The sequence below is a fragment of the Pogoniulus pusillus genome, chromosome 18, assembly GCF_015220805.1.
Source record: "Pogoniulus pusillus isolate bPogPus1 chromosome 18, bPogPus1.pri, whole genome shotgun sequence".
NCBI classification, from domain to species: Eukaryota; Metazoa; Chordata; class Aves; order Piciformes; family Lybiidae; genus Pogoniulus; species Pogoniulus pusillus.
The window spans coordinates 2872948-2900735 of record NC_087281.1 but is presented as its reverse complement, the minus strand read 5'-3'; the positions used below and the strand labels follow the sequence as shown (position 1 = coordinate 2900735).

Below are 27788 nucleotides of genomic sequence, written 5' to 3'. Positions count from 1 at the left end.
AATTTGACTCATTCAATCCATAGCATTTGGAAAAAAAAAATACAGTATTAGATCATATACAAACACCTACAGAAAGTTTCTGGTCAGTAAACGACAGTAAACGTTTACAGTACATCAACTATTTTAGGGGTGTATACAGTCAGTCTTTATACAGAGGTAATCCTGACATGCTATAAAACAGATCTCTGTATGTTTTCAGTAATCTGATCGCTCATACAGCAAGTTAGGGAAGAAAGAAGTCTGCAAATTTCAGCTTCACTCGTTCCACAGTAGTTTCTCTAGTTCACTAGCTTTTAATTCTTTCGCAACTCATTCTTAATGTGATCATCAGCACAAGCTGAGGCTACAATCACTTGATACAGCTTTCTGGGCTGGACACATCACTGTCTTTAAAGGACCACTTGGGGGATTATGATTTTTGTTTTCCTAGAGCTCCTTGCATCCTTCCACAACTTGTAAAGGGCTTTCAGTTTTCATCGAGCAGCAAGGTCATACTCCCCCACACAAGCATCTGTACGAGCTATACCGTTCGTTCGCACACCTCAAAATATAACTCTTAGAAATGCATAAGAAAGACTAAGTGTCTGTGTTGCATCGTTCAAACAGATTCGACTCTCGGTTGTCTTTGCAGGCATAGGAGTACTCACTTGTTGAAACAAATGCTACCAAAGAATACTTGCTTTAAAAAAATCCCCTCCCCCTCCTGCACCACATGGTAGGTTGACACACCTGAAGTCAGTTTGCGGTCGTTGTTTAATCTGGCTTCATCTCTTTATTACGAGACACAAACAGAAGGTCACCTTAAACAGGTGAACTCATTTCTCTTTCCTCCGCCTAAGCACTGCTCACGGCTTTCCAGCTACCGCAGGAAAAACAGCTGCGATGGCTTGTGACTGACCTCGCACATCCCCTCCGAATGCTCAGCCGACAGGGACACACTACGCCCTCTCGCTACGGAGAAGCGCCCTCGGGGCGGAGGCAGCAAACAGGCGATCGTCCGCGCCCGTTTCCGCGGCAACCGCCGCCCTATCCACCCCGCACCACCAGACCCACGGCTACGAGAGGTGAAGACCGAGAGGAAGGTGGAAGGGGCCGCTGCGACCGCTCGGCCCAGCAGCGCTCCGCGCCCTCCGGCGGAGGGGGACTCGGGCGGGGGCAAGGCCACCACAGCTCCGCCGTTTCCACGGAAACCCAGGCGCGGGCCGCGCTCACCACACAAAGGGGACCCACGGGCGGCAGGAAATTTCTCGGCGGCTACGGAAGAAAAGGCGAGAGGGGGCCGGGCGCCGGCGGGCGAGACGCAGCCCGGCAGCGACTACATCGGGGAACTTCTGCCCGCAGCCCGCCTCCCGCCGCGCCGCGCCCGCAGCCCGCCAGCGGCAGCCCACCCCTCCCGCGCACAGCCGGCACAGGACGCCGGCGGACGCCAGTTTTGGCGAGAGGGCTGGGTCTGGTTCTGGGTGGCTTTTTCCAAGCGGGGCGCCCCGCCGGCCGGAGCAGGATGGCCCCACACCTGAGGAGCTCGCTGGTCGCCAGCGGACAAAAGCACGTACCTGGCGCCGCCGGGCCTTGGCATGCGCGTCGCGCTGAGGCGCCGGGAGCGGGCGTGCGGCGGGCGGCAGGCGAGCCGCGCCAACGGCCGCTAGTTTGCACCGCCGGGCGGCGGCGGGCTCGGGCGGGGCCGCCAGGCTCCACCCGCCGGGCGGCTCTGGGAAGCACGGTGTGCCCCTCGCCCGCCCGCCCCGCCGCCGCGATGTCACTTCCTCCCGGGGCGGCGGGCAGCGCGACCCCTCCCCACGCTGGCTTTGCCTGCCCCTCGGGGCGATGTCCGACGGAGAGTGGAGCGGAGCCAGGTGCCTGAGCTGACGAGCCGTCGACCCTTGTGGCGGCGAACGAGGGGTAAGGAGAGAGGAAACAAGTTGGGCGGTGCCCACACGGAGGCCCTCCTGGGGAGCAGGCTGCAAACTGTTGTGAGGTGAAGGGCACCCGTGACTGTCTGTTTGTTCAAGTGAAAATTAGGGAACTGAGTACCAGCTCCATGGCCTGAGTGCTGTGGAGAGACATAAATCCACGCATCGAATGCCCTGACACACAGTATCTGCTCTCCAGAAAACGCAAATGTTTTCTCTTGACTGGGGGCTGAAGGGCATCATTCCTGGGTAGACAATAGCAAGATCTGAGTTTATTAAACACCCGAAGCCTTGGAAGATGTTAATGGCTACCATGACATCAGTGGAACAGCACTGCCACGTCTGCAGGGTGTGCAGTTGCACCAGGGCTGGAGGGCATTTGGGGCTGAGGTCTGGTGGGGGAGGCTAGGATGGGCTGGCTGGAGCAGAGCCCTGTTGCAGCCCTGGTCCGTAACAGGCACCTAGCATCATTGTTCCACCTCCTGTGCAACTTCTGTTTGTGAAGAATACTTTCACAGTATTTTTTCTCACAGTATCATCAGGGTTGGAAGAGACCTCACAGACCATCAAGTCCAACCCTTCACCACAGAGCTCAAGGCCAGACCATGGCACCAAGTGCCACGTCCAATCCTGCCTTGAACAGCTCCAGGGACGGCGACTCCACCACCTCCCCGGGCAGCCCATTCCAGTGTCCAATGACTCTCTCAGTGAAGAACTTTCTCCTCACCTCCAGCCTAAATTTCCCCTGGCGCAGCCTGAGGCTGTGTCCTCTTGTTCTGGTGCTGGCCACCTGAGAGAAGAGAGCAACCTCCTCCTGGCCACAACCACCCCTCAGGTAGTTGTAGACAGCAATAAGGTCACCCCTGAGCCTCCTCTTCTCCAGGCTGAACAATCCCAGCTCCCTTGAAGAAAACACTGAGCTGTGGCGTTTGTACTAGGCATTAAATGTGGGCAGAAGGATATAAGCAAGAGTTAGTGGTCACTGAAGGACGCTAAGAAGGGAGTGAGAAAGATGTGTCTTGCCAAAAATACCATACCAGCGAAGGACAAGAGCCCTGGCTCGTGGGCAGAATGTGGGAGCGGGGGTCCCAAGTTGGTCACAGCCATTAAGACCTAGTACTGTCATTGAGACCTTGACAGAGTCCTGTTCCGGAGGTCACTATCATAGAATCAGTCAGGGTTGGAAGGGTCCACAAGGATCATTTAGGCCCAAACCCCCTGCCATGGGCAGGGACACCCTAGCCTAGAGCAGGCTGCCCACAGCCTCAGCCAGCCTGGCCTTAAACACCTCCAGCCATGGGGCCTCAACCACCTCTCTGGGCAACCCATTCCAGGGTCTCACCATTCTCATGCTGAACAACTTTCTCCTTATGTCCAGTCTGAATCTCCATTCCCCCCAGTCCTGTCACTCCCTGGTAGCCTAAAAAGTGTTTTTTTGTAGGCCCCCAGCCTAAGTCCATCAGCACCCCCAAGCCCCTCTCCTCAGGGCTGCTCCTCAGCCACTCACTGCCAGCATTTGTGCTTGGAATTGCCTTGACCCAGCTGCAGGACCTTGCACTTGGTCTTGTTGAATCTCATCAGGTTGGCTTGTGCCCACCTGTGCAGCCTGTCCAGATCCCTCTGCATGGATCCTGCCCTCCAGCCTGTCTGCTGCACCACAGCTTGGTGTGGTCGGCAAACTTGCTGAGGTTGCACTCAATGCATCTGTCCACGTTGCTGACACTGTTGAACAAGAGTGGTCCCAGGACTGATCCCTGAGGGATACTGCTTGTCACTGGCCTTCACTTAGACATGGAGCCACTTTTTAGGTGTGGCCATCAAGCCAGTTCTTTATCCATCTAGTGCCTCACCCATTAAACCCATGTGTCACCAGCTTGATATTATTCCAAGACATCTCAGGATCTAGGTGTTTCCCTCATAGCCAAGGGTCTAAAAAGCATGCACCTAATGCTGAGTGTGGTAGTGCCTGAATGTATTTAACTTATTTGGCCTTGAAATCACACTCTGTACAGCCAGTTATTTGTATATTCCCCGTTTTCTGGGAAGCCATTTGGGTTCTTGCTTTCATTAGTGTTAGGCTGCACTGAATGAAATAGGATTTACAGATGCTTTACACCTGAGAAAATTCTTGAGACATAAATCCTATTTTTGATGCAGCACATCTATTTCTCTAAAGTCTAACCAGGAGGATGTCAATAATAAACCCCTCTTATTTAAATTGGGAGTTAAAATGAAGTTGTATTAATGCTACGAAGCTTTTAGGATGGTAAAAACTGAGACTAGAAAGCCTTTGTGCATTAAAAACAAGGTTGGAAAGGTCCTCACTGTATTTTTTTTTTAGGTCCTAAGAGCAAGGAGGATAAAAAGGATTCAGATTAAGCTCTACTCTCTAGAGCACTGAAAACAGTGTATTAAGATTTGCACAGCTAATTAAAACAAAGCAAACCAAGCCCAAACACCAGAGCCATATGGCCATGAGCAGCTAAATCAAGTTTCTTCAGGTCTCAGTTTTGGCATTTCCTTGTTCTGAGTGCTTGAATTTGGAACCTCAATCAAATTCTTTCCCTGTTGCTTGTGAGCATACAATACAATTGCATGGGGCACGGCTCAAGAGTTGGGTTTGGAATTTGCATAAGGCAATGACTCCTCCTAGCTGTCCAAAGGCCATTTCTTACTCATTTCTTACTGTGTGAAATGAATGTTTTTCAATGAGTTTCCTTGTAAAGGGGGGGGGGGGGTGTGGGAATTAAGAAATCACAAAACCACAACAACAGAAACACATACCCCCAAAAAAAACCCAAAACAGAAGCTCAGATTCCTGTGTGCAATCACTCCAGTCAGTACGGAACTAAGTATCTGTCATAGCTGAAGTGAAATTAACTACTTGCCGGTTCTAACTGCTGGACCTCAACCCTGCTCACTAGATGAACTTTTGAGTGACTTGTGAATCTGATTTCACAAACTTAATTGTATGCAAAAGCTTCTCTGTTCTGGAACATTCTGCAGTTCTAGCTATGCCAGCCTAGAGAAAGAGGCAGCAGCCACAGTACTGATGCTGCTAGACTGATAGAGGGACACTCTATGATACACTGCCATGAGCAGCTGGACTTGAGAATGCCAGTTGCTCTTGCTGCATGTCCTATGGCTAGATTCTCTAATGTCTGATAATGTGTGGCCTATAAAAGACACATTTCCTGCATTTAAAAGAGTTTGTAGTGTTCCTCTTCTGTGTAGGTTGCATATAAATAAAGGCTGAACTGCAGGTTCTCCCTCTGTGCAGGCAACAACAGGAAGTCTTTCCTGTACATGGCTTAGTTGTCTTCATGAAATAAGTGGGGAAGTAATTGTGACTGAGATCTCTGCTGCTTTTAGGGCTTGATTAAAATTAGCTAAAAATTTCATGAATTATTATAAGGATGCCTGCACCAATTTTTTTTCCATTGGGAAGCCAGATGAAAATATGTGTAGTTAGCTTAATCTACACTAACAGTTTATTTAAATATGGACTGATACGACGACCTCTGTCACTACAACAGTCCATAGTATCAGTTCATACCTTTCATTTTTGGTTTACCAGATTTATACAAACTGTTAGTGTATCATAGAATGATAACCAAATAATAGAATAGAATCATAACCAGAAATGAAAGGTATGGACTAGTACTATGGACTGTTGTAGTGACAGAGGTCCTAATGCAACTGCAGATGAATCAGTTTAAATATTTTCATGGTGGGTGGGTGTGTGTGAGAGAGAAAATCAAGCACTTGTAGCCCATGTCACTGGCTTTTATGAGCATTTTTTTCTAGTGCAGACTAACCCTAATTGTCCCAGTATCCCAGTATCCCAGTATCACCAAGGTTGGAAGAGACCTCACAGATCATCAAGTCCAACCCTTTACCACAGAGCTCAAGGCTAGACCATGGCACCAAGTGCCACATCCAACCTTGCCTTGAACTGATCCCTGTCAGCTTCTCCTATACCTCAGCTATACAGTAGATCCACTGTTTTCATATAGAAAAGCCCATTTCATTGCACAGAGACCACACAACGCCCACAAATGGAAAACCTCCTGTAGATGATCACGTAAATCTGGTACTAAGGTATTAAGGTGGTACCTTAGAACAATTCCTATGCAAGACCTCATCACAGGGCTGCCTGCTTCACAAATGGGTCTTAAACACTCAGGACCTTGTGGGGAGAGTGTCTGGAGTGAAGCCAGGTAGAAAAGAACCTAAGAGTGCTAGTGGATAGTAGGCTGAACATGAGCCAGCAGTGTGCCCAGGTGGCCAAGAGAGCCAATGGTATCCTGACCTATATCAGGAGCAGTGTGGCCAGTAGGACAGGGGAGGTTATTCTGCCCCTGTACTCAGCACTGGTCAGGCCACACCTTGAGTGCTGTGTCCAGTTCTGGGCTCCTCAATTCAAGAGAGATGTTGAGGTGCTGGAATGTGTTCAGAGAAGGGTGACAAAGCTGCTGAGGGGCCTGGAGCACAGCTCTGTGAGGAGAGGCTGAGGGAGCTGGGGGTGTGCAGCCTGCAGAAGAAGAGGCTCAGGGCTGACCTCATTGCTGTCTACAGCTACCTGAAGGGTATTTCATTGCACAGGAACCACACAACGCCCACAAATGGAAAAATCTTGTTAGAACTTAGCCCAGGGGCCACAGTTAATTTTAAAAGACTCATTCTGTAATTGCAGATGCATTTGCAAAACAGCTCTGTGAGGTGTGTTACAGGAATGAAAGCTCCAGATAATCCAGTCCGACCCTGTAAGAAAGAATACTGGCTGAGATGCAGCAAAATTGTGTTTCTTTTGCATCTTTCTTATTTCAAAATGTTTCTTTTTCTGCTGCAAGTCTGTAGCCACTAATCAGTTCTGGTGCATTTACCATTTTTAAAGAAACCTATTGTTTAATAAATAGGAAGGATCATACCATACAAAAAGTTTTCAGAATTAATCTTTGCAGAATTGGACAAAATATTTTCACATCTACTACTGACATCTGCAATATAGGCACTCCTTACACACATGCAAAGGTTATTTCCACAACTGGTTTAAGTATTCAGCTTGACCCCATCTATTAGAAGAGGGAGGCTTTTTTTTTCTCTTGACACATGTATCTAATACAAAATGCTACAGATTTGTTTTCCTTATTTTCTTACAGCTTGATTAAAATGAAGACATCTACGTGGAGCACTTTAATTGATGGCTCAGAGGACTGGTTTTAGAGACTCAGGTATGTGCAGATGACAGAGCAGAAATTTTACACATGCACACCCCTGTGGTAAGAAGAAATCTTGCAGCTCCAATCAAGCACTGTTCAGAGAGTGACAAAACAGTGAGTACTTCAATGGCACCTTGGTAATGCAGAGATGTCAACATCTGCTTCTGTCACGGGTATGTGTGTAGGGGTGAAATTCCTCCAAGATCTTAGAGGAAACAATTTGGAACTACATTTGTAAGTGCTTCTTAAAGGATACTTGGGAGACTGCCAGTCTTCTAGAACCAGAGATAAGAAATTGGAGAGCAAAATCTTGGTGTGAATGACTTGAAAGCTAGAGTACCTCATACCTGTAATGACAAATGCTGCTTCTGCATAACTCTATTAACATCAAGTTTACTGGAGAAGAGGCACACTGGCTGCAGTCAAGGTCTTCAAGGGCACTACATAAACTGCATATATAGTTACACAGACACCAACAGTCAGAAACAAATCCAAACAATCATCCTTTTTTTTTAAACTGTATGTTTTATCACCACAGTATGATAGGAAGGCTGCTTTATGTTGCAATTACATGCAGAGATGAGCCATGTGAGCTTGCCATTGTGAACTATTATGGAGCAAAGCTGGAGGTGGGTGGGTTCAAACTGGATGTGAGAAGGAAGATCTTCAGTATGAGAGTGGAGAGAGCCTGGAACGGGTTGCCCAAGGAGGTGGTTGAGGCCTTATCTCTGGAGGTGTTTAAGGCCAGGCTGGCTGAGGCTGTGGACAGCCTGCTCTAGGGTAGGGTGTCCCTGCCCATGGCAGGGGGTTTGGGACTAGATGATCCTTGAGGTCCCTTCCAACCTTGACTGATTCTGTGATTCTATGAACTTTTATAAGCTTGCAGAAAAAGGCAGTCCCTGCAATGTGTGTGCCATTTGATCTAGCTCATAGAATCATAGAATCATAGAATCATAGAATCAACCAGGTTGGAAGAGACCTCCAAGATCATCCAGTCCAACCTATCAGCCCTAACCCATGAACTAGACCATGGCACTAAGTGCCTCATCCAGTCTTTTCTTGAAGACCCCCAGGGACGGTGCCTCCACCACCTCCCTGGGCAGCCCATTCCAATGGGAAATCACTCTCTCTTAATGAGTGCTGTAGCAGTGTCCCCATCCTGTGAGTAGCTGCCCATGAGAGACAGCAGCTTTAAGCCACACTTGAAGCATTGATCTTCATTCTTCTAGGGAGAAGCTCTGGTTCCCTTGCCACATTTACCCTGAAGTTGGCATTTGATTATCTGTTCTTTCAATTACACAGAATTAGAAAGGTAATTAAAAAACCCTCAAACTTTTAAGAAGCTGCAGGAAAAATATTCATCCCTACACATTGCTCTATGAAGAACACATGGCCTGTTGTGTTCTCTTGCCAATGCTAAGCAGCGCTGTTCATACTGGAAACTCTCAATCAGCTGTTGCAGTCTCTATTCAATGTTCTCTTACGTGCTACTGTTGTAAAGACTCATGTGTCTGAAGGCAACATCAGGGACATCTTTCCCAAGAAAAATGTGGGGTAAACTTAGGTTAGGTGGCAGGAAATATCCACTATGCAGCAGTCTTTTTATGGATCATGGATAATATATATTTAATCTTTGTGCAGTCTGATGTATTTGAAGAACAAATTTGTGTCAAATTTTATTCTGTGTACTTCAATAGAGTGCAGCAGTTATTCATTAAGAACCCACACTTTAGAGACATTCTGAGAAGAATGGTTCTTGAAGACTCAAGGGTTAAATGTAGTGGGAGGCCTTATGGACTACTATACTCAGTGTAAGCTACTCTGACTCCTCAAAAATGGAGATAACTGGCATTCTGTAGTGTTGCTTGCCTTCTTAAGATGAGCCAGTAGTTGATGAAATTTTAAATACATGATGGTTTTTAAATAACAAAAGGACATTAGCTAAAATATAATTATTAATAATAATAAATTAAAAGTAATAGCTAAATTAATAACTATATTATTAATATTAATAAATAAGACATTAGCTGAATATAATAATAATAAAAAGACATTAGCTAAAAGCTAGCTGGGTAAAAGCTGAATACTTACAGTTCCTGTCTATGTCTATGTGCATTAGGGAATGAAAGAAAAATGTGACATCTTTGATACTAAACTGCAGAAATAGATTGCATAAGACATGGTAACAGGAAACAGAGATGATCAGCATTGGAAGCTCAGAATGTAGAGAAAAGGGATGCCTTGGACTGCCAAATATCTGTGATGCCATTGGAAAAAACACAGTACGGTATACAATAAACTGCCTTCTCATAGAATCATAGAATCAGCCAGCTTGGAAGAGACCTCCAAGATCATCCAGTCCAACCTAGTAACCAGCCCTAGCCAATCAACCATACCTGCCATGGCACTAAGTGCCTCATCCAGGCCTTTCTAGAACACCTCCAGGCACGGCTACTCCACCACCTCCCTGGGCAGCCCATTCCAATGCCAATCACTCTCTCTGACAACAACTTCCTCCTAACATCCAGCCTAGACCTCCCCTGCCACAACTTAAGACTGTGTCCCCTTCTTCTGTTGCTGCTTGCCTGGCAGAAGAGACCAACCCCACCTGGCTACAGCCTCCCTTCAGGGAGTTGTAGACAGCAATGAGGTCTGCCCTGAGCCTCCTCTTCTGCAGGCTGCACACCCCCAGCTCCCTCAGCCTCTCCTCACAGGGCTGTGCTCCAGGCCTCTCACCAGCTTTGGTGCCCTTCTCTGGACACATTCCAGCACCTCAACATCTCTCTTGAATTGAGGAGCCCAGAACTGGACACAGCACTCAAGGTGTGGCCTGACCAGTGTTGAGTACAAGGGAAAGATTAAGTCCCTCCCCAGCTTTTTTGTAGCCCCCTTCAGATACTGCAAGGCCACAAGAAGGTCACCTGGGAGCCTCCTCTTCTCTAGACTGAACAGCCCCAACTCTTTCAGTCTGTCCTCATAGCAGAGCTGCTGCAGCCCTCTGAGCATCCTTGAGGCCCTTCTCTGGACACACTCCAGCATCTTCAAATCCTTCTTGTAATAGGGACTCCAGAACTGGATGCAGTACTCCAGGTGGGGTCTTGCCAGAGCAGAGTAGACGGGGAGAATCACCTCCCTGAACCTGCTGGCCACACTTCTCCTGCTGCAGCCCAGGCTCTGCTTGGCTTTCTGGGCTGCAAGTGCACACTGCTGGCTCCTGTTGAGCTTCTTATCCAGCAGCACCCCCAACTCCCTCTCCTCAGGGCTGCTCTCCAGCCACTCACTGCCCAGCCTGGATTTGTGCTTGGTGTTGCCTCTCTTTGTACATTAGAAATCAGCCCTTCTCTCTTTGCATCATAGCACAAGCTGCCCCTTTGTATCTTCCTCCCCTCTGTTCTTTGATTCTCTGAAAAGCTTGGGACCTAAGGAGATAGCTAGGGGTGTGACAACAGAGTATGGATCTAGTCAGCAGTCCGAATTCAGCACTGGATGGTGGTGAATCAAAGGCTGTTTATTCAGATAACTCCTTTGTGGTCTATGCGAAATTGCAATTACAAGTTTGCAATTGCAGTGCACTTCCTTTGGAGGAATCACTGCAATTGATAATGATTAGCAACCTCTTAGAAACCATTGGCAGGCTGTCCTGAAACCAGTCCATCATCTGAGACTGCTGGGTCCCTTGTCACCAATTTAATACGTTCCTCAAAGCTGAGGCAAAGGCCCCTCCTCTCTAGTAGGAAATTGTGCTAAGTGACCTTATGGCTAAATGCCCAAAACTTTCAGACAGAAATTGGGCAGTTCTCCCACTTGGCCCTGGAGGTGCAAACCTCCTGTAGATGATCACGTAAATCTGGTACTAAGATACTAAGGTGGTACCTTAGAACAATTACTATGCAAGACCTCATCACAGGGCTGCCTGCTTCACTCAGGACCTTGTGGGGAGAGTGTCTGGAGAGAAGCCAGGTAGAAAGGGACCTAAGGGTGCTGGTGGGTAGTAGGCTGAACATGAGCTAGCAGTGTGCCCAGGTGGCCAAGAGAGCCAATGGCATCCTGGGCTGGATCAGGAGCAGTGTGGCCAGTAGGACAAGGGAGGTTATTCTGCCCCTGTACTCAGCACTGGTCAGGCCACACCTTGAGTGCTGTGTCCAGTTCTGGGCTCCTCAATTCAAGAGAGATGTTGAGATACTGGAAGGTGTTCAGAGAAGGGCAATGAAGCTGGTGAGGGGCCTGGAGCACAGCCCTGTGAGGAGAGGCTGAGGGAGCTGGGGGTGTGCAGCCTGCAGAAGAGGAGGCTCTGGGCTCAACTCATTGCTGTCTACAAGTACCTGAAGGGAGGCTGTAGCCAGGTGGGGTTGGTCTCTTCTGCCAGGCAAGCAGCAACCAAACAAGGGGACACAGTCTCAAGTTGTGGTGGGGGAGGTCTAGGCTGGCTGTTAGGAGGAAGTTGTTGGCAGAGAGAGTGGTTGGCATTGGAATGGGCTGCCCAGGGAGGCGGTGGAGTCACTGTCCCTGGAGGTGTTCAAGAGCAGACTGGCTGAGGCACTTAGTGCCATGGTGTAGTTGATTGGCTAGGGCTGGGTGCTAGGTTGGACTGGATGATCTTGGAGATCTCTTCCAACCTGGTTGATTCTATGATTCTATGAGTGTCACAATCAGCAAATTCAGATAGTCTGTCACAAAAACTGTTATATACAATGCATAGAATGGACTGTTTCCTGAGAAAGACTGACATTTAGCCCAGCATTAGAATTGCTTTGACTAAGAAAGTATAAAACCATCATGAATGTTGATGCTGGTTTATAGACAATACAGTAGGAAATAAGAAATAACAAAGCTGAGTATAGTACATGTCAGATTTTTTTGGTGATGTACTAAAAATCGATTGGGATGAAGGACGTAGACTGCTTTTAAGAGACACCTCTTGCTTTGTAGAGACTCTTCAAAGTCATCCTAGTGTCATTCATCACAGGTGCCACTCATTTCAAGCTCTTGTATTCACCAGCTCCTGGTTCTGTGAGCTCCCCCCTAGCCAGCAGAGTAGCTACAAATGTAGCATATTCGTTCTCAGAATGATTGGACAGTCTTACTCATATGCTCACTTCCTTGCTTGCATTGATCCTACAAACCCCATTGTTCTGTATTTTTCCCAGTTTGAATAGCCTAGCTAATGTTTCTTCTTCCTCACCAACTCCCAGATGACTATTAATCATTAGCTCAGGAAACTCAGCTCTAGGATTTGCCAGTTGGTGACCTGGCAATTCAACCACAAAACAAACTACTGACTTATGGAAAATGAGACCTCACAACGCCTAGAGTGTTATCAGGAAAGATAGTGCTGGGTGACAAGGGGAGGTCACCCTCCAAAGCCCTTGCATACTTTACCTCAGTCAGATGAAATATTTATGCTACAAAATCATGCTTATTCAGTACAGGGTTAGGGTTAGTACAATTAGTTCTAGGAATAGGTGGAGTTATTACAATCAGTTCCTGGAACACGTTTCCATAATGTCTCACCTCTTTACGCATGCTCATTGCCACCTAGTGGTCACCTTTTGGGGTGTTTGGGAGGAAGGCTGACTTCTTCCTCACTCTCACCTCTCTACCTTTTGTCCGCCTGACATCAGTTGTGGGTCACATTCTTGGCTGGAGTCTCTGTTCTCGTCTTTGAATCATAGAATCATAGAATCAACCAGGTTGGAAGAGACCTCCAAGATCATCCAGTCCAACCTGTCCCCCAGCCCTATCCAATCAACTAGACCAAGGCACTAAGTGCCTCATCCAGGCTTTTCTTGAAGACCTCCAGGGACGGTGCCTCCACCACCTCCTTCTCCATGAGAGTCCTTCTCCATAAGAGTGTTTCAAGACCCTCTCAAGCTTAACCCACCTCCTTTGTGTTTATCTGATTGATGATGCTTTAGATCAGTGCTCATCTAGTTAATGATTTAACTAGGTTTCTACACTCTATGTTCTCTATCCCTTTTCCCATATCACTACATAAGCTCTCTGAATCTACTACCGTTCACACCATTTTTGAATCACAGGTGTCCCAAGTTTTATCAATACTGCCAAAAAAACATTCTGCTTCTCAGTCGTGGTAGCCATAATAGTGGCATGAATTAGAGTTGGCTACACTAACTGCAGTAAATTGACAACACTGAGCAATCCTATTTCATTAATAACAGCATCTCACCATCAGCTGCTCCCTGGAGACGGATGGCTGCAGCTGAGTCCCTAAGCACTGTTTTCTCTTGCCATCCCCTATGAGTTGTAGCGTTTCAGACATCAGTAGTCTGAGTTTGCTTATACATCAGAAATATTGCTTTTGTCTTATTTTCATGTCCCTTTTTCTTCATCAAGGGAATCATGAACGCTAATAATTAAAATTGTTGTTTGTTTCAACACAGATAATAGAATTCCAAAACCCAAGGGGGAAAAACTCTCACACTAGCACTATTACAAGACCTAAATCAGGCAGTGTCATATTATGACAACTAATTAGAAAGCCTTTTGCCAGAGGGAAAACTTTCTACCCAGGAGATATGAAATGGCTTTTTTTTTCTCCTCTTAATTCAAATACATTATTTAGACAAAGAATGAACTCTAAAATCAAATCCTATTGGCACTGGTCAAATGATTGCAATCCTAATTGGACTCTCCCTTCTTCACTTTGCCTAAATCCACTTAACATTAATAAAGCTTCTGCAAAGACAAGGGAATTTGCCAGTGCTCAGTTTAGTGCAGCATAAGGATCTTAAAGCCAGTGTTATATTCACTTACCAAGACATATGGACTTCCAAATAGCAATGCCCTCTGTAGTAAATACTTCTGCATAAAGTAGTATGCTTCATCCAACAGCCAAATGAGATTCCAGGTCTCATGTGACAAATCACTGTGTATCATAACTGGAGTAGTCCAGCTGCCTTCGTAGTACTCTGGGGATTTGGCTGTTAAGTCTCAGCTCTTCTCCTAATGGAATACAACCTTGTGGGAATATGATGTGTGAATTAAGGGAATTAGGAGGACGAAGCTGGTGAGGGGCCTGGAACACAGCCCTGTGAGGAGAGGCTGAGGGAGCTGGGGGTGTGCAGCCTGCAGAAGAGGAGGCTCAGGGCAGAGCTCATTGCTGTCTATAACTCCCTGAAGGGAGGCTGTAGCCAGGTGGGGTTGGTCTCTTCTGCCAGGCAAGCAGCAACAGAAGAAGGGGACACAGTTTCAAGTTGTGGTGGGGGAGATCTAGGCTGGATGTTAGGAGGAAGTTGTTGTCAGAGAGAGTGATTGGCATTGGAATGGGCTGCCCAGGGAGGTGGTGGAGCCGCTGTGCCTGGAGGTGTTGAAGCAAAGCCTGGCTGAGGCACTTAGTGCCATATTCTAGTTGATTGTCTAGGGCTGGGTGCTAGGTTGGCCTGGATGATCTTGGAGGTCTCTTCCAACCTGGTTGATTCTGTGATTCTATGACTGCAGACCATGCTGTGGATTGTGGCAGCTCTGTATGGGGCGATGTAGGGGCAAGTGGGAATGAGATTTACCTGCAGCTTGGTACAGAGGAAGCTATGCTCTTGTCTAGAAGGCATCTGGTCAGTGTATAGAAGACCTTGCATTCTTGTGACTAAATATTTATCAGGACATGAACTATGAATAGGTATAACTGACTGGGTAGATAAAGGATGAATATTGTCCCAATTTCAGCTGGGATAGAGTTTAAATTTTCCCTTGGGGCAATTTCCTATGCCAGTGAGGAAGATCTCCAAGTCCAAGATGTATTCCCTTGAGTAAAATATCAATCAAACATGCTAGGAGACCTGCATGGATGAGGAAGGAGCTTCTGAAGGAACTCTCATGGAAGAAAGAGATTTACACTGGTAATTACCCTAATTACCCCAACTAAATCACTAGGGTAAAGCCATGACACTGGTGTAAACCTAATGTAGCTCCATGAGTTTCCCTGACATCAGGTATTGGTTTGTACTGAAGAGGACTGCACTTTACCAACATAGCTGAGGGGCTTGTTGCCAGAGAGACATGGCAAATCTCATGGAATGTTGAAAGCTACCCATCTTCTAGCTGCCCTTTGTGTCCTCGTGGGTTTTTGATCCTCTACAAAACAAAGGACTAGCAAGTGACTATATCCTAAGGGGTCCAAGGCACAGCCCAAGTTTTCAACAAAGTCACCCTGAAGGTGAACTGCTCAATGTAACTGTTCCTTGGAACAAGGTAACAGAAGAAGGACAGGGCACATGGCAATATCTTCAGCCATTTCAGCAAAACTCTTCAGGGGACCTTTGCCAAGGTCTTCACTGACATTGGATCTGTGGAGGAAGGTGTGGAAGCTACAATGCTTCCCAGAGTTAGCTTTCCTAAGGAGAGAGGAGAGGACATAGACATGCAACAGATCTTGAAATGAATCTGAGTAGCAAAAACGTGGCTACAGTGTAAGATTTCAAAGTTCACAGAGCTAATAAGAGTTCTAATGCAAGGTTTCAGTTTAGATTTATATGCTATGCACACAAGTAAACAACAAAAGCTATCTTCAAAAATCAACCACTTAAAGACTGAAATGCCAGAAGGAAAGCTGCCTGTGCAGATCTATTGCCTCCTCTGTTACCCTGGCTTCAGCATACCTGGCTGCCCAGTTCTTTTTTCCATGGATCTTTCCCCATATTCAGAGCAAAGCATAAGCAGGCCTCATTTAATGAGAAGTTATGCAAAACTGGTTTATCTTTCTTATTCAAAGTGTGTGTGGCAGCAACACAAGCTAATATTTATTGCACGTTCTTTACATTGTCATGGACATTTTTAACAGCACTGACTGTTAGGATGTCCAAGTTAGTTTTGTATCTCATCTGTGAATTGAGGCCAGGGGCATGAGTCTTTTTACCCTAAGTGGTGAGTAACTTTTATGATTACTGTTCATAGAATCATAGAATCAACCAGGTTGGAAGAGGCCTCCAAGATCATCCAGGCCAACCTAGCACTCAGCCCTGTCCAATCAACCAGACCATGGCACTAAGTGCCTCAGCCAGGCTTTGCTTGAGTTGAGTACAGGGGCAGAATAACCTCCCTTGTCCTGCTGGCCACACTGTTCCTGATCCAGGCCAGGATGCCATTGGCTCTCCTGCCCACCTGGGCACATCTTCAGCTACCAGCTACCAGCACCCCCAGCTCCCTTTCTGCCTGGCTGCTCTCCAGCCACTCTGTCCCCAGCCTGTAGCACTGCTTGGGGTTGCTGTGGCCAAAGTGTCGAACCCTGCACTTGGCCTTGTTAAATCTCATCCCATTGGCCTCTGCCCACCCATCCACCCTGTCAAGGGCTCTCCTACCTTCCAACAGATCCACACCTACTCTCAACTTGGTGTCATCTGCAAACTTACTGATGCTGGACTCAATCCCCTTGTCCAGATCATCAATAAAGACATTGAACAGGACTGGGCCCAGCACTGATCCCTGGGGCACACCACTAGTGCCAGCTGCCAGCTGGATGTGGCACCATTCACCACCACTCTCTGGGCCCAGCCCTTCAGCCAGTTCTTGACCCCTATCAGAGTGAATCTGTCCAAGCCAGGAGCTGCCAGCTTGGCTAGGAGCTTGTTGTGGCAGATGGTGTCAAAGGCTTTGCTGCAGTCCAGGTAGACTCCATCCACAGCCTGCCCCACGTTCACCATTTGTTTCCTCAGACTTCTAAAGTCACTGCCAACTGAGAAATATGAATACTTCATTGCTTTTAGCAATAGGAGATTTTTTGTAGCGTGCTTGGGATTACCTCATACCTCAGGCTTCTTGCTCTGCACTAACAAGGCACAGCCATACTTTCGGTGCTCTACAGCTACACCATACAAATACTAATTCAAACTTAATAAAAGAAGTCCCTGGCCATGGAATAAGTTTTGTGCTAGTAGGAAGTTTTAATCAAAGCTTAGCCTCTCAACTGGGACATTGAATCAGTCGAGGAGATGCATGACCCTGCCAACATCTTTCATAGAGTCATTACAGTTGGAAAAGACCTTTAAGATCATCAACTCCGACCATTAGCTAACTCAACCAAGTCTAGTTCTATACCATGTCCCTTAGCATCACATCCATGCATCTTCTCAACACCTCCAGGGATGAAGATTCCACCACTTCTCTCAGGAGCCTATTCCAGTGTTTGATATCCCTTTCAGGGAAGAAGTTTTTTCTAACACCCAATCTAAACCTCATCTGGTGCAACTTGAGGCCACTTCCTCTCATCACTTGTTACTAGGGATAAGAGACCAACACTTACTTCATTACAACCTCCTTTTAGGCAGTTGTAGAGAGCGAGAACCTCTACAACCTCCTTTTCTCCAGGTTAAAGAATCTCTCTTCCCTCAGCCACTCCTCATAACGCCTGTTCTCCAGACCATTCACCAGCTTCGTTGCCCTTTTCTGGATCCACTTCAGGACCTCCAACTCTGGTTTTTGTACTCAGCTACTTTGAATTCAAATGAAAAAAAAAAGCAACAAATGTTACAATTTCAACCACTTTTTTATTGTGCGTATTTCCCCCCAAACTCAATTGTGCAGATCCTTACGTATCGTGCTGGATGTGGACAGTACCCATTTCAAGTCAGAATAACACAGCAGTGTAAAGCACACATAACAAAGAGATTGCTCAGGCTTGGAAATGCAATGAGATTTACTTACTGTGTTGACATTGTTAAGTAAAAGATAGGAGGTACAATGTCCCACACCATTTCAGCTGTGAATGCATGCTCAAAAATATATCCATATCCTTGCTACCTTCAAGAGAATGTCCCTGAGAAGTCTCCTCCTGCTTCCCTTTGCTGTGTCCAAAGTATTGCATAAGCAGAATTGAAATGAAACCCTGTGAGTCTAGATTGCGCAACACTTAATTGGATCCAGTCACCACTGCAACAGCAGCTGTGGTTAGAGCTGAAACTGCATCTCCTTAGCTAATTTTTCAATGCTAGCAAAGTCTACCATGAGTAAGCAGGCAGATTTTGTGTCATGTGTGACAAATACACAATCATAAAATATGGCATAAAGCCAACTGTTTCTATGAGAGTTTGGATTGAAAGCAAGATCTCTACAAAAAGCCACTCAGGAAAGAACCCAGAGAAAACATCAAAAAGCCACAATCTTCCCTCTGCCAGAAAAAGCTGTTGAGAAATACTGTCTAAAAAATCAAAATTTGTGCTGAATGACCAAAGCAGTGGTCAGAGAAAAAAGAGCTGATGCAAGGAACCTCCTCCTCCTCCCTCCTTGGTGCTCACACGCATATTCTGGCTGCTTTTGCAAGAGTTACCAATTCCTGCCTATAAATGTCAAGCAATGTCTCTTATGGTAACCCTATCTGCCCTTAGTGCTGCCAGACTGCACAAGTCCAGGGAGGTGTAATTTACCCTTCTTTGTACCATGATGAGCAAGTCTGTCCATTAAGGTAACGATGCCTTTTATCTAGGGGATTAAACCCCCTTCCATGTGCTTTTGGTGTGACTGCATATGCAAAAAGAAAAAGCCAGCAAACTTGAGTCACCTTCTGAACTCTGTGTCCCTGAAACCGCTCTGAGTTTTGTTTAAGCAAAGAGTTTAGAAATCAGCCCTGATGAAAACAACCTTTAGCAGCCACATGGGCTGGCCTCAGCACCACTATTCAAACCAGTGGTCTCCCATACAGGTTCTGTTCCACTCCAGGCCACAATTCCAGCACCACTCAAATCTGCACTGAGGCCGAGGACACTTCATATGCATGCAGCCACCTACAAAACAGCAAGAAAATGGTTTTGGCACTTTGTAAACACTTAGAGATGTTAATCAACAATTAACTGTTAAAATCAGTTTTATTAGGTGTTCAGTTACTAAGCAAGTGCAGTATTTAATAGAAGACAACTAACATCCTGAAGAATATTTTCCCTGGGAGTTTTAAAACCTGCTTACTCCCTGTTTTAGTGGGGTCTAATGTGCTGGTCTCACTTAAGGGACTGCAGGAGTAGGAGGAAATAGAAAAGACTGTTGTAAGGATGGTGAAAAGAGATGACAGTGGCCTGCCAAAGCAGTCGTGGAGGAGTCTGCTCAAGGATACCCTGGTCCAGCTGTGGGACAGAGATGAACAAAAATGGAATCTTTCTTTGAACTTAGATTCAAGAACAGAGAGATCTGCAAAAAGATTCAGTCTTGGAGGAATCTGCTCAAGGATACTCTACCCTAGTCCAGCTGTGGGACAGAGATGAACAAAAATGGAATCTTTCTTTGAACTTAGATTCAAGAATAGAGAGATCTGCAAAAAGAGTAAATCAGGAGTGTGCTAGTTTGAAGCAAGCTGGAATGTTTTGGTAACAGAACTAGATAATGGGCAGTGAAATGAAAAACAATTGATGTCAACTTCTCTCACAGTCTCGCTGAGAACTCTGGGAAGAAGAAAGTCTTATTCTCCATTTTGTTTCTTACTCTTGCTTTTGCCTTAGACCTGGTCACATCTCATTAACCCTGCTCCTACTAACCTTGCTCCCTAACCTCTTGGCTGCACCTCTCTTCTTCCTGAGAACTGGGGTAAGGTTGAGAGGGCCGGGGGGAGGTGTTGGGGTGGTTTGAGAGCCCCTCCTGGGGACTCAGGTTTCTGGGAGGGGAGTTGTGCTTTTATATTGTTTATCCTTTGTATATTTCTGTATATAATTGTATATAACTGTATATATTGTAAATAGCTGCTTGTAAATTCTGCTAGCTGTAAATAAATTGCTTCATCTATATTCCCAGGGTCCGTCTGAGTTAGCTGGGGCAAATTCAAAAGTGTGGGGGGGCGGGGTGACCCCCAAACCATCACAAGGAGATACAGCTTTTGGTAGCTGACAGTGGTAATGTAAGTTGATTTGACCTTCTCAGTACCTGAAGCAGGCTTCTGATGGCATCAATGCTTCCTGTGTGATGGGTTTCTTTCTTGCCCATTCTGTGAGAGCAGCTTTACTCTCTCTGCTCACAGCCTTGATCAAATGGTTATTTTGTAGTACATGAAACATTAACAATGTCGAAGATCATTATAGAAGTAGAGGTCAAATGGCAATTATGTTGTTTACCACACAAAGAGACCTCTTGTCTATTTCAAACTGAAACAAGTGTGCTGTGTGAAGAAACCCCGAAAGGCTGACATTTTGCTTTGCCTCCAGATGGTGATAGTGAGGGTACAGAGATTTTATGTTCTCTACTGCTCCCTACCCTTACACCACTTTTTCTGTAAGTGCCACTACAGAATGATTCTTGGAAGGTAAAACCAGCAGGAGGCACAAGAACTGGTTTGTTAGAATAGGCTTCTCTGCTTCTTCTGGCAGACAGATCTTGTGATGGCAAGGCATATTTCACAGGCTCACGGGATACTAGGGGTTGGAAGGGACCCAAGGAGATCTTTGAGTCCAACCCCCCTGCCAGAGCAGGACCACACAGTCTAGCTCAGGTCACACAGGAACACATCCAGGCAGGCTTTGGAAGTCTCTGGAGAAGGAGACTCCACAACCTCTCTGGGCAGCCTGTTCCAGTGCTCTGGGACCCTTACAGTAAAGAAGTTCCCCCTTGTGTTGAAGAGGAACCTCTTTTGCTGCAACTTACACCCATTGCTCCTTGTCCTATCCCAGGGAGCAGTGAGCAGAGCCTGTCCCCACACTCCTGCCCAGCCCTCAGGTGTTTATAAACATTTATTAAATCCCCTCTCAGTCTTCTCCAGACTAAGCAGCCCCAGGTCCCTCAGCCTCTCCTCATAAGGCAGCCCTCCATTCCCCTTATCATCCTTGTAGCCCTCTGCTGGACTCTCTCCAGCAGATCCCTGTCCCTCTTCAACAGGGGAGCCCAAAACTGCAGGCAGTATCCAAGATGAGGTCTCAGCAGGGCAGAGTAGAGGGGGAGGAGAACCTCCCTTGATCTGCTGGACACACTCTTCCTAATATACCCCAGGATCCCATTGGCCTTCTTGTCCTCAAGGGCACATTGCTGTGCCATGGGTAACTTGTTCCCCACCAGCACCCCCAGGTCCCTCTGCACAGGGCTGCTCTCCAGCAGTCACCTCCCAGCCTGTACTGTGTATAGTCACATGTGTGCAGTCACTGTACTGCTCTCAAATGAAGCCTGTTGGCAGACTTTTGTGTACAGTTGTTAGCCTCTCGACACCAGCTGTATTTTGGCAGAAGTGAAGTGCTTTTTCAGTTTCCAAAGTCAGCCTAGAAGCTGGCCTGTGCAGTACCTGTGACCACAGGAGAAAGCAAGCACTGCACTTTTTAAGCTTCATGTCTTAACTCGCCATCACAGAATCACTGAGGTGGGAAGGTACTTTAGAGGCACCTTCAGGCTGGATGAGGCTCTGGCCAGCCTGATGTAGGGTAGAGTGTCCCTGCCTATGGCAGGGAGGTTGGAACTAGATCATCCTTGTGATCCCTTCCAACCCTGACTGATTCTGTGGTTCTGTACCTGTCTTCTGCTGCCCACTTTGCTCTCCACAATCTGCCCAATCTTGTCATGCCTTCCCACTCTGGAATTCATGCTTTCTTTTCTTCTGCTTCTTCTGCTTGAAGAAGTCTCCCACTTTCCATCTGCCTTCTTTCATCAAACCCCAGATTTCAAGATTTTGTCCTGTTTCTTCAGTAATATTTCTGTGGTATCACTGCTTGCAATGTTTTCTCCTTGCAGTTTACAGTGTCTTATTTGGCATTTTCATCACCCCCTTTGAATAAGTGATGCCACAAAACTGAGAAGCATTCTTTACACTTGCTGTTTGTAAAGCAGTTAGGCAATAATTAGAATATATTTTGATTAATTAGCATACATCTAAATCTTGGCACATCACGAACCTATACAGTACTGCCTATGTAATGTTCCCTGTTTCTTCCTACCTGGTAAAAATTGATTAGTGCAACCAGTTCATCAGGATTTGCTCTCCTACTCTGGATATGTCACTGGGTTGATGTTAGTCTCATGTAAATTTAGCTATATATTGAGTAGACATCTACAGCAGGACTAATTCTCCACACCCTACTTTTAGGTATGATTCTTCTGGCCTAGACTAGACACATGTTCTGTTTCATCAGGAAATGAATTTTGGTCATAAAAGTCTAATTTGTCCAGTGACAATGGAGAATCTAGACAACCAGCTGGACATTCAGTCGTAGAATCAAGCAGGTTGGAAGAGACCTCCAAGATCATCCAGGCCAACCTAGCAGCCAGCCCTAGACAATCAACTACACCATGGCACTAAGTGCCTCAGCCAGGCTTTGCTTCAACACCTCCAGGGATGGCAACTCCACCACCTCCCTGGGCAGCCCATTCCAATGCCAATCACTCTCTCTGACAACAACTTCCTCCTAACATCCAGCCTAGACCTCCCCTGGCACAGCTTGAGACTGTGTCCCCTTCTTCTGTTGCTGCTTGCCTGGCAGAAGAGACCAACCTCCAGCTGGCTACAGCCTCCCTTCAGGTAGTTGTAGACAGCAATGAGATCACCCCTGAGCCTCCTCTTCTCCAGACTAAACAACCCCAGGTTTCTCAGCCTCTGCCCATAGGGATGTGTTCAAGGCCTCTACATCCAATGTCTCTGTGTGCCTCACTTTTCCCTATAAAATTGCAGGGCATTTTGTGAGGCTTCATTAGTGGCTGTAGAGCTAAGTGGTTCAGATTTAGTGATTTGAAGATAATTTAGATACAGTGATAAAGGGAAGACTCAAGGTCCATGTGCTCTGCCTTTCTTGGAATAATAGTGTGCATGTGTAGACATTCATACATCTACATTGTAAAATGAGTTTTAAAATGCAATTAAGTACAAGATATTTAATACATTTACCATTTTTTTCAACTGGAATATTGCAGTTGGGACATGGCTTAGTTGTCTTCTTGATTGTTTCTCTAGATGCCTCTTCCCACCGAGCTCGCATGGCTGCCTCTTCATCAACTAGGTATCCCTGCAGAGAGAAAAACACCTGTTGGCATAATGATCAAAGGCTGCACTGGGATAGGAGAGCCAATGGCAGCCTGGCCTGCATCAGGAACAGTGTGGCCAATAGGACAAGGGAGATTATTCTTCCACTGTGCTCAGCACTGGTCTGGCCACATCTTGGGTACTGTGTCCAGTTCTGGGCTCCTCAAGTCAAGAAAGATGTTAAGATACTGGAACATGTCCAGAGAAGCTGCTGAGGGGCCTGGAGCACAGCCCTGTGAGGAGAGGCTGAGGGAGCCTGGGGGTGTGCAGCCTGGAGAAGAGGAAGCTCAGATGTGACCTCATTGCTGTCTAGAGGCTGTAGCCAGGTGGGGTTGGTCTCTTCTGCCAGGCAAGCAGCAACAGAATAAGGGGACACAGTCTCAAGCTATGCCAGGGGAGGTCTAGGCTGGATGTTAGGAGGAAATTCCTGCCAGGGAGAGTGACTGGCATTGGAATGGGCTGCCCAGGGAGGTGGTGGAGTTGTTGTCCCTAGAGGTCTTCAGGAAAAGCCTGGATGAGGCACTTAGTGCCATGGTCTAGTTGATTGGACAGGGCTGGGTGCTAGGTTGGACAGGATATGGTGGAGGTCTCTTCCAACCTGGTTGATTCTATGATTCTATGACATGATGTCTAGTCTGAAGTGGAACTATTTACCCATGATAGAGAGGAATGACTGCAAGACCAGGAAGGCTGGACTTCATTAGAAATGCAGAATTTTTGCTTCAAAACACAAACTTACTCTTTCCTAGTGTATACAACATGTGCATTGGGTTAGACCTTGGGCTGCAGGATGGCAGGGGAAGCTGCAGCAACTGAAATGTCTGTCATCCTGGGAAGTCCTTCCTGCATCCAGCTGCAGCACAGGCTGTGTCCTCCCTTCTGGTCCCTGCATTGACTGGCAGGCAAAGCCCCAGCAGGAGGACACATGGGGCATCAAGCCATGCTGCAAATGCACATAAACAGGCAAAGCAAAAGGTAAGATGAAGCAGGAGTCAGATGAACACAGCTGAGACCTGAAATGTTAGATGCCTTAGGCCTGATTCTGCTTCAGGGATTAAAGCCATTATAGAATCATAAAATCAGTCAGGGTTGGAAGGGACCACAAGGATTATAGAATCATAGAATCAACCATGTTGGAAGAGACCTCCAAGATCATCCAGTCCAACCTAGCACCCAGCCCTATCCAGTCAACCAGACCATGGCACTAAGTGCTTCATCCAGTCTTTTCTTGAAGACCTCAAGGGCCGGTGCCTCCACCACCTCCCTGGGCAGCCCATTCCAATGGGAAATCACTCTCTCTGGGAAGAACTTCCTCCTAACATCCAGCCTAGACCTACCCTGGCACAACTTGAGACTGTGTCCCCTTGTTCTATTGTCCTAACCCTCCTGCCATGGGCAGGGACACCCTACCCTAGAGCAGGCTGTCCACAGCCTCATCCAGCCTGGCCTTAAACACCTCCAGCCATGGGGCCTCAACCACCTCCCTGGGCAACCCATTCCAGCCTCTCACCACTCATGGTGAAGAACTTCCTTCTTATGTCCAGTCTGAACCTACCCATCTCCAGCTTCGCTCCATTCCCCCTAGTCCTGTCTCTCCATGCAACACTTGACAATGCAGAATGGTGGGTGAGGTCCATGAAAAGAAATTGCTTTTTCATAATCAATTGTATTCCTACAGAGGTCTCTATAAATCTCTATAAATTTCAGAGGCACATGTAAGAAACAAACAACCAAAAAAGAAGAAGAAGTAAACCTAACAAAGAAGAACCCCCAGTGAACAATGAAAGCAAGTAGCTCTCCTGATAGCACAACACAGATGGGATAATTCATCACCTAGAGCATTTTAGAAGGGATTCCTGTGTTTGCCCTATTTATGACTGGGACAAAATTACACAAGTGTCCTACTTGGCCATTTCCTACTTAAAATGACAGTACAAGGACAAAAAGATGGAAGTGCCTTGGGTCATTTCTATCATACAAGGTTGGCAGCTATGTGACTAGCAAACAGTGTTTGTAGGTTTCAGCCTTAAAGTTCTGCTCTCTCAATTTGTAACATGGGGTTTGAAGCACATGGGAAAATGATGAGCTAAAACTAACTTGGAAAACTTCCTGTAACTTCTTTGTGCATAGCTTCTAAATGCTCATAGACTAATGTCTATTTACTTAAATTGATAAGATTTTAATATATTTATTTCTAATAAGATGGAAAAAAGGAAGTTGGCACAACTTTTAATCTGTCTGCTAGTTCGAGGCTAAGTGGAACATTTTAGTGAGAAGAATTAGATGATAAGCTGTAAAAAGGAAACAGTGGTGATGGCTGCTGCACAGTATCACAGTATCAACAAGGTTGGAAGAGACCTCACAGATCATCAAGTCCAACCCTTTACCACAGAGCTCAAGGCCAGACCATGGCACCAAGTGCCACGTCCAGTCCTGCCTTGAACAGCTCCAGGGACGGCGACTCCACCACCTCCCCGGGCAGCCCATTCCAGTGTCCAATGACTCTCTCAGGGAAGAACTTTCTCCTCACCTCCAGCCTAAATTTCCCCTGGCACAGCCTGAGGCTGTGTCCTCTTGTTCTGGTGCTGGCCACCTGAGAGAAGAGAGCAACCTCCTCCTGGCCACAACCTCCCTCAGGTAGTTGTAGACAGCAATAAGGTCTTCCCTGAGCCTCCTCTTCTCCAGGCTAACCAATCCCAGCTCCCTCAGCCTCTCCTCGTAGGGCTGTGCTCAAGGCCTCTCCCCAGCCTCGTCGCCCTTCTCTGGACACGCTCAAGCATCTCAATGTCCCTCCTAAACTGGGGGGCCCAGAACTGAACACAGCACTCAAGGTGTGGTCTAACCAGTGCAGAGTACAGGGGCAGAATGACTCCCCTGCTCCTGCTGACCACACCATTCCTGATGCACTCATAAGCTTGCTAGGATGGATAAAAACAAGAACACAAAACAGATAAGAGTGTGTGTGTGTGTGTGTGTCTGTAGGAGCCTGTGCTTTCTCCCTGGCCTGCTTTCTGTGTAACTAGTCCTTCTGCCTCTCACCACTCTTATGCTGAACAACTTCCTCCTCACATCCAGCCTGAATCTCCCCACCTCCAGCTTCGCTCCATTCCCCCCAGTCCTGTCACTCTCTGATAGCCTTAAAAGTCCCTCCCCAGGTTTTTTGTAGGCCCCCTTCAGATCCTGGAAGGCCACAAGAAGGTCACCTGGGAGCCTCCTCTTCTGCAGCCTGCACAGCCCCAACTCTATCAGTCTGTCCTCATAGACCAGACTCAAGAGAACACAGTCTATTTTAGTAAGGAAACATCAAAAATGTGTTTATGGTATAATTTCTTTTACTTTGTGTGGCTGTTTGAGCCAGATTTCTAGCTCAGACATAAAAATATTTGGAACAGAGAAATTTAGTAGCAGAAGCTCTGAGTGGAGAGGTGAACTTTGTAGGAACAGGCCACAGAATGGCAACAATGGATAAGTTAATATCATTTCATTGGAGCATCAAGAGCATTATGTCTGGAATCACAGCTTGGACCTTCCCTTGCTGCTTCAGCTGCACCTGCTGCTGTCTTCCGCTGCTGCTGCTTTGGCTGCTTCACCACTGCTTGACCCCTTCCCCATCTTCCTTAAGGTTATTATATTTCTGTAGTAGTTTATTCTCCTTAGACTGTTCTATTTAAACTATAAGAAATACAATTTGATTTCCCCTTGACTTTCCAAAAATCCCTGTTGTAGTGAGTTTATTCTCCTGGGGGAGGGATCCACCCTGACCCAGGACACTATGCTACCTAAGTCAGTCTCCTCAGCTCTTAAATCCCTTTTGTTGCTCCTCAGTAATCTGTAATTTGCTAGCATTTTTTGATACAGAGGTGACAAAAATGAGCAAAGTCTTCTTAGCTGTATTCTAGAAGTGGCTTTTACTTTTATCTCTCTTCTAGAGAGGGAACTCAGCCCTGCACCATGCTGGATTATTCAGCAATTCTGCAAAAGGATGACCTCTATACAATGGCACATTAATAAGTTCTGGGAAAGAGAAAATGCTGCTCGGGCTAATAGCAAAGAACCTAATCTAGTATTGATCTTGCAACACCTTGATCTTGAAGGAGAGATGACTTTAGCAAGCAATCTGAGCTAACTCAGAGAGGCCTCAACACAAGATTGGGAGAGTGAGGAATGCTTGACCTGGGCCTCCGTTTGCCCAGTGACAGAAAGAAGCACATCCTTCCTACGCCCAGTCCTGCTGAATGCTAAATTAAAACCTTTCTTTTGCAGGAAGCAAATGCAGAGAAATGATAGAGGGATGGAGTCCCTCCAGTTCAGCAAAGGAATTTTCCCATACTGGTCTAGGAGCCTCCAGTGTTGCTGTGCTTTATTTAGGACTCCACGGACAATGACTGTAAGTGCAATGATAGTTTTCTGCATTTTTTCCCTCAAACAATAAAGGAAAAGTTGTTCAACACTTCACCACTGCCAGTAGCTATCTAACCCATGTTCTTTCATCCTGACTGGTCTTGGAAAGGAGCTTCAGAGATGCTTCACGTGTCCATCACATATCAGCTTGCGAAGGACAGGAGACTTTGATCACAGAATCAGTAAGGGACCACAAGGATCATCCAGTTCCAACCCCCTTGCCATGGGCAGGGACACCCTACCCTAGATCAGCCTGGCCAGAGCCTCATCCAGCCTGGCCTTAAACACCTCCAGCCATGGGGCCTCAACCACCTCCCTGGGCAACCCAGTCCA

General features: G+C 46.6%; 3 protein-coding genes across 4 annotated transcripts in view; 1 reads left to right on the top strand and 2 right to left on the bottom strand.

The window, feature by feature from the left end:
• Positions 1-1640, bottom strand: part of AGPAT4 (1-acylglycerol-3-phosphate O-acyltransferase 4) — a 65831-nt gene extending 64191 nt beyond the window's left edge. The window contains exon 1 of the mRNA XM_064158250.1: positions 1554-1640. The gene's annotated coding sequence lies outside the window, so the exon portion shown is untranslated. The remainder of the gene's footprint in view (positions 1-1553) is intronic.
• On the top strand, positions 806-27509 carry LOC135183340 (collagen alpha-2(I) chain-like). Of its 2 annotated transcripts, none has more exons than XM_064158247.1 (3): positions 806-1899; positions 7073-7144; positions 27318-27509. In XM_064158247.1, exon 1 carries the CDS (start codon positions 917-919, stop codon positions 1859-1861), a length of 945 nt encoding a protein of 314 aa, XP_064014317.1. In that variant the 5' UTR covers positions 806-916; the 3' UTR covers positions 1862-1899; positions 7073-7144; positions 27318-27509. The 2 variants fall into 2 exon arrangements, with proteins under 2 accessions (XP_064014317.1, XP_064014318.1); XM_064158248.1 differs by having other exon boundaries at positions 7073-7246.
• Positions 17612-27788, bottom strand: part of PRKN (parkin RBR E3 ubiquitin protein ligase) — a 667734-nt gene continuing 657557 nt past the window's right edge. Inside the window, exons 12-13 of the mRNA XM_064158244.1 lie at positions 22920-23037; positions 17612-18864 (exon numbers count right to left, since the gene is read on the bottom strand). Of these exons, the coding sequence (XP_064014314.1) occupies positions 18755-18864; positions 22920-23037 (228 nt within the window). The 3' untranslated portion in view covers positions 17612-18754. The remainder of the gene's footprint in view (positions 18865-22919; positions 23038-27788) is intronic.

Bases quoted from the DNA above. Each gene is read 5' to 3' on its own strand.
- LOC135183340 (XM_064158247.1), top strand. From the start codon at position 917: ATGCTCAGCCGACAGGGACACACTACGCCCTCTCGCTACGGAGAAGCG.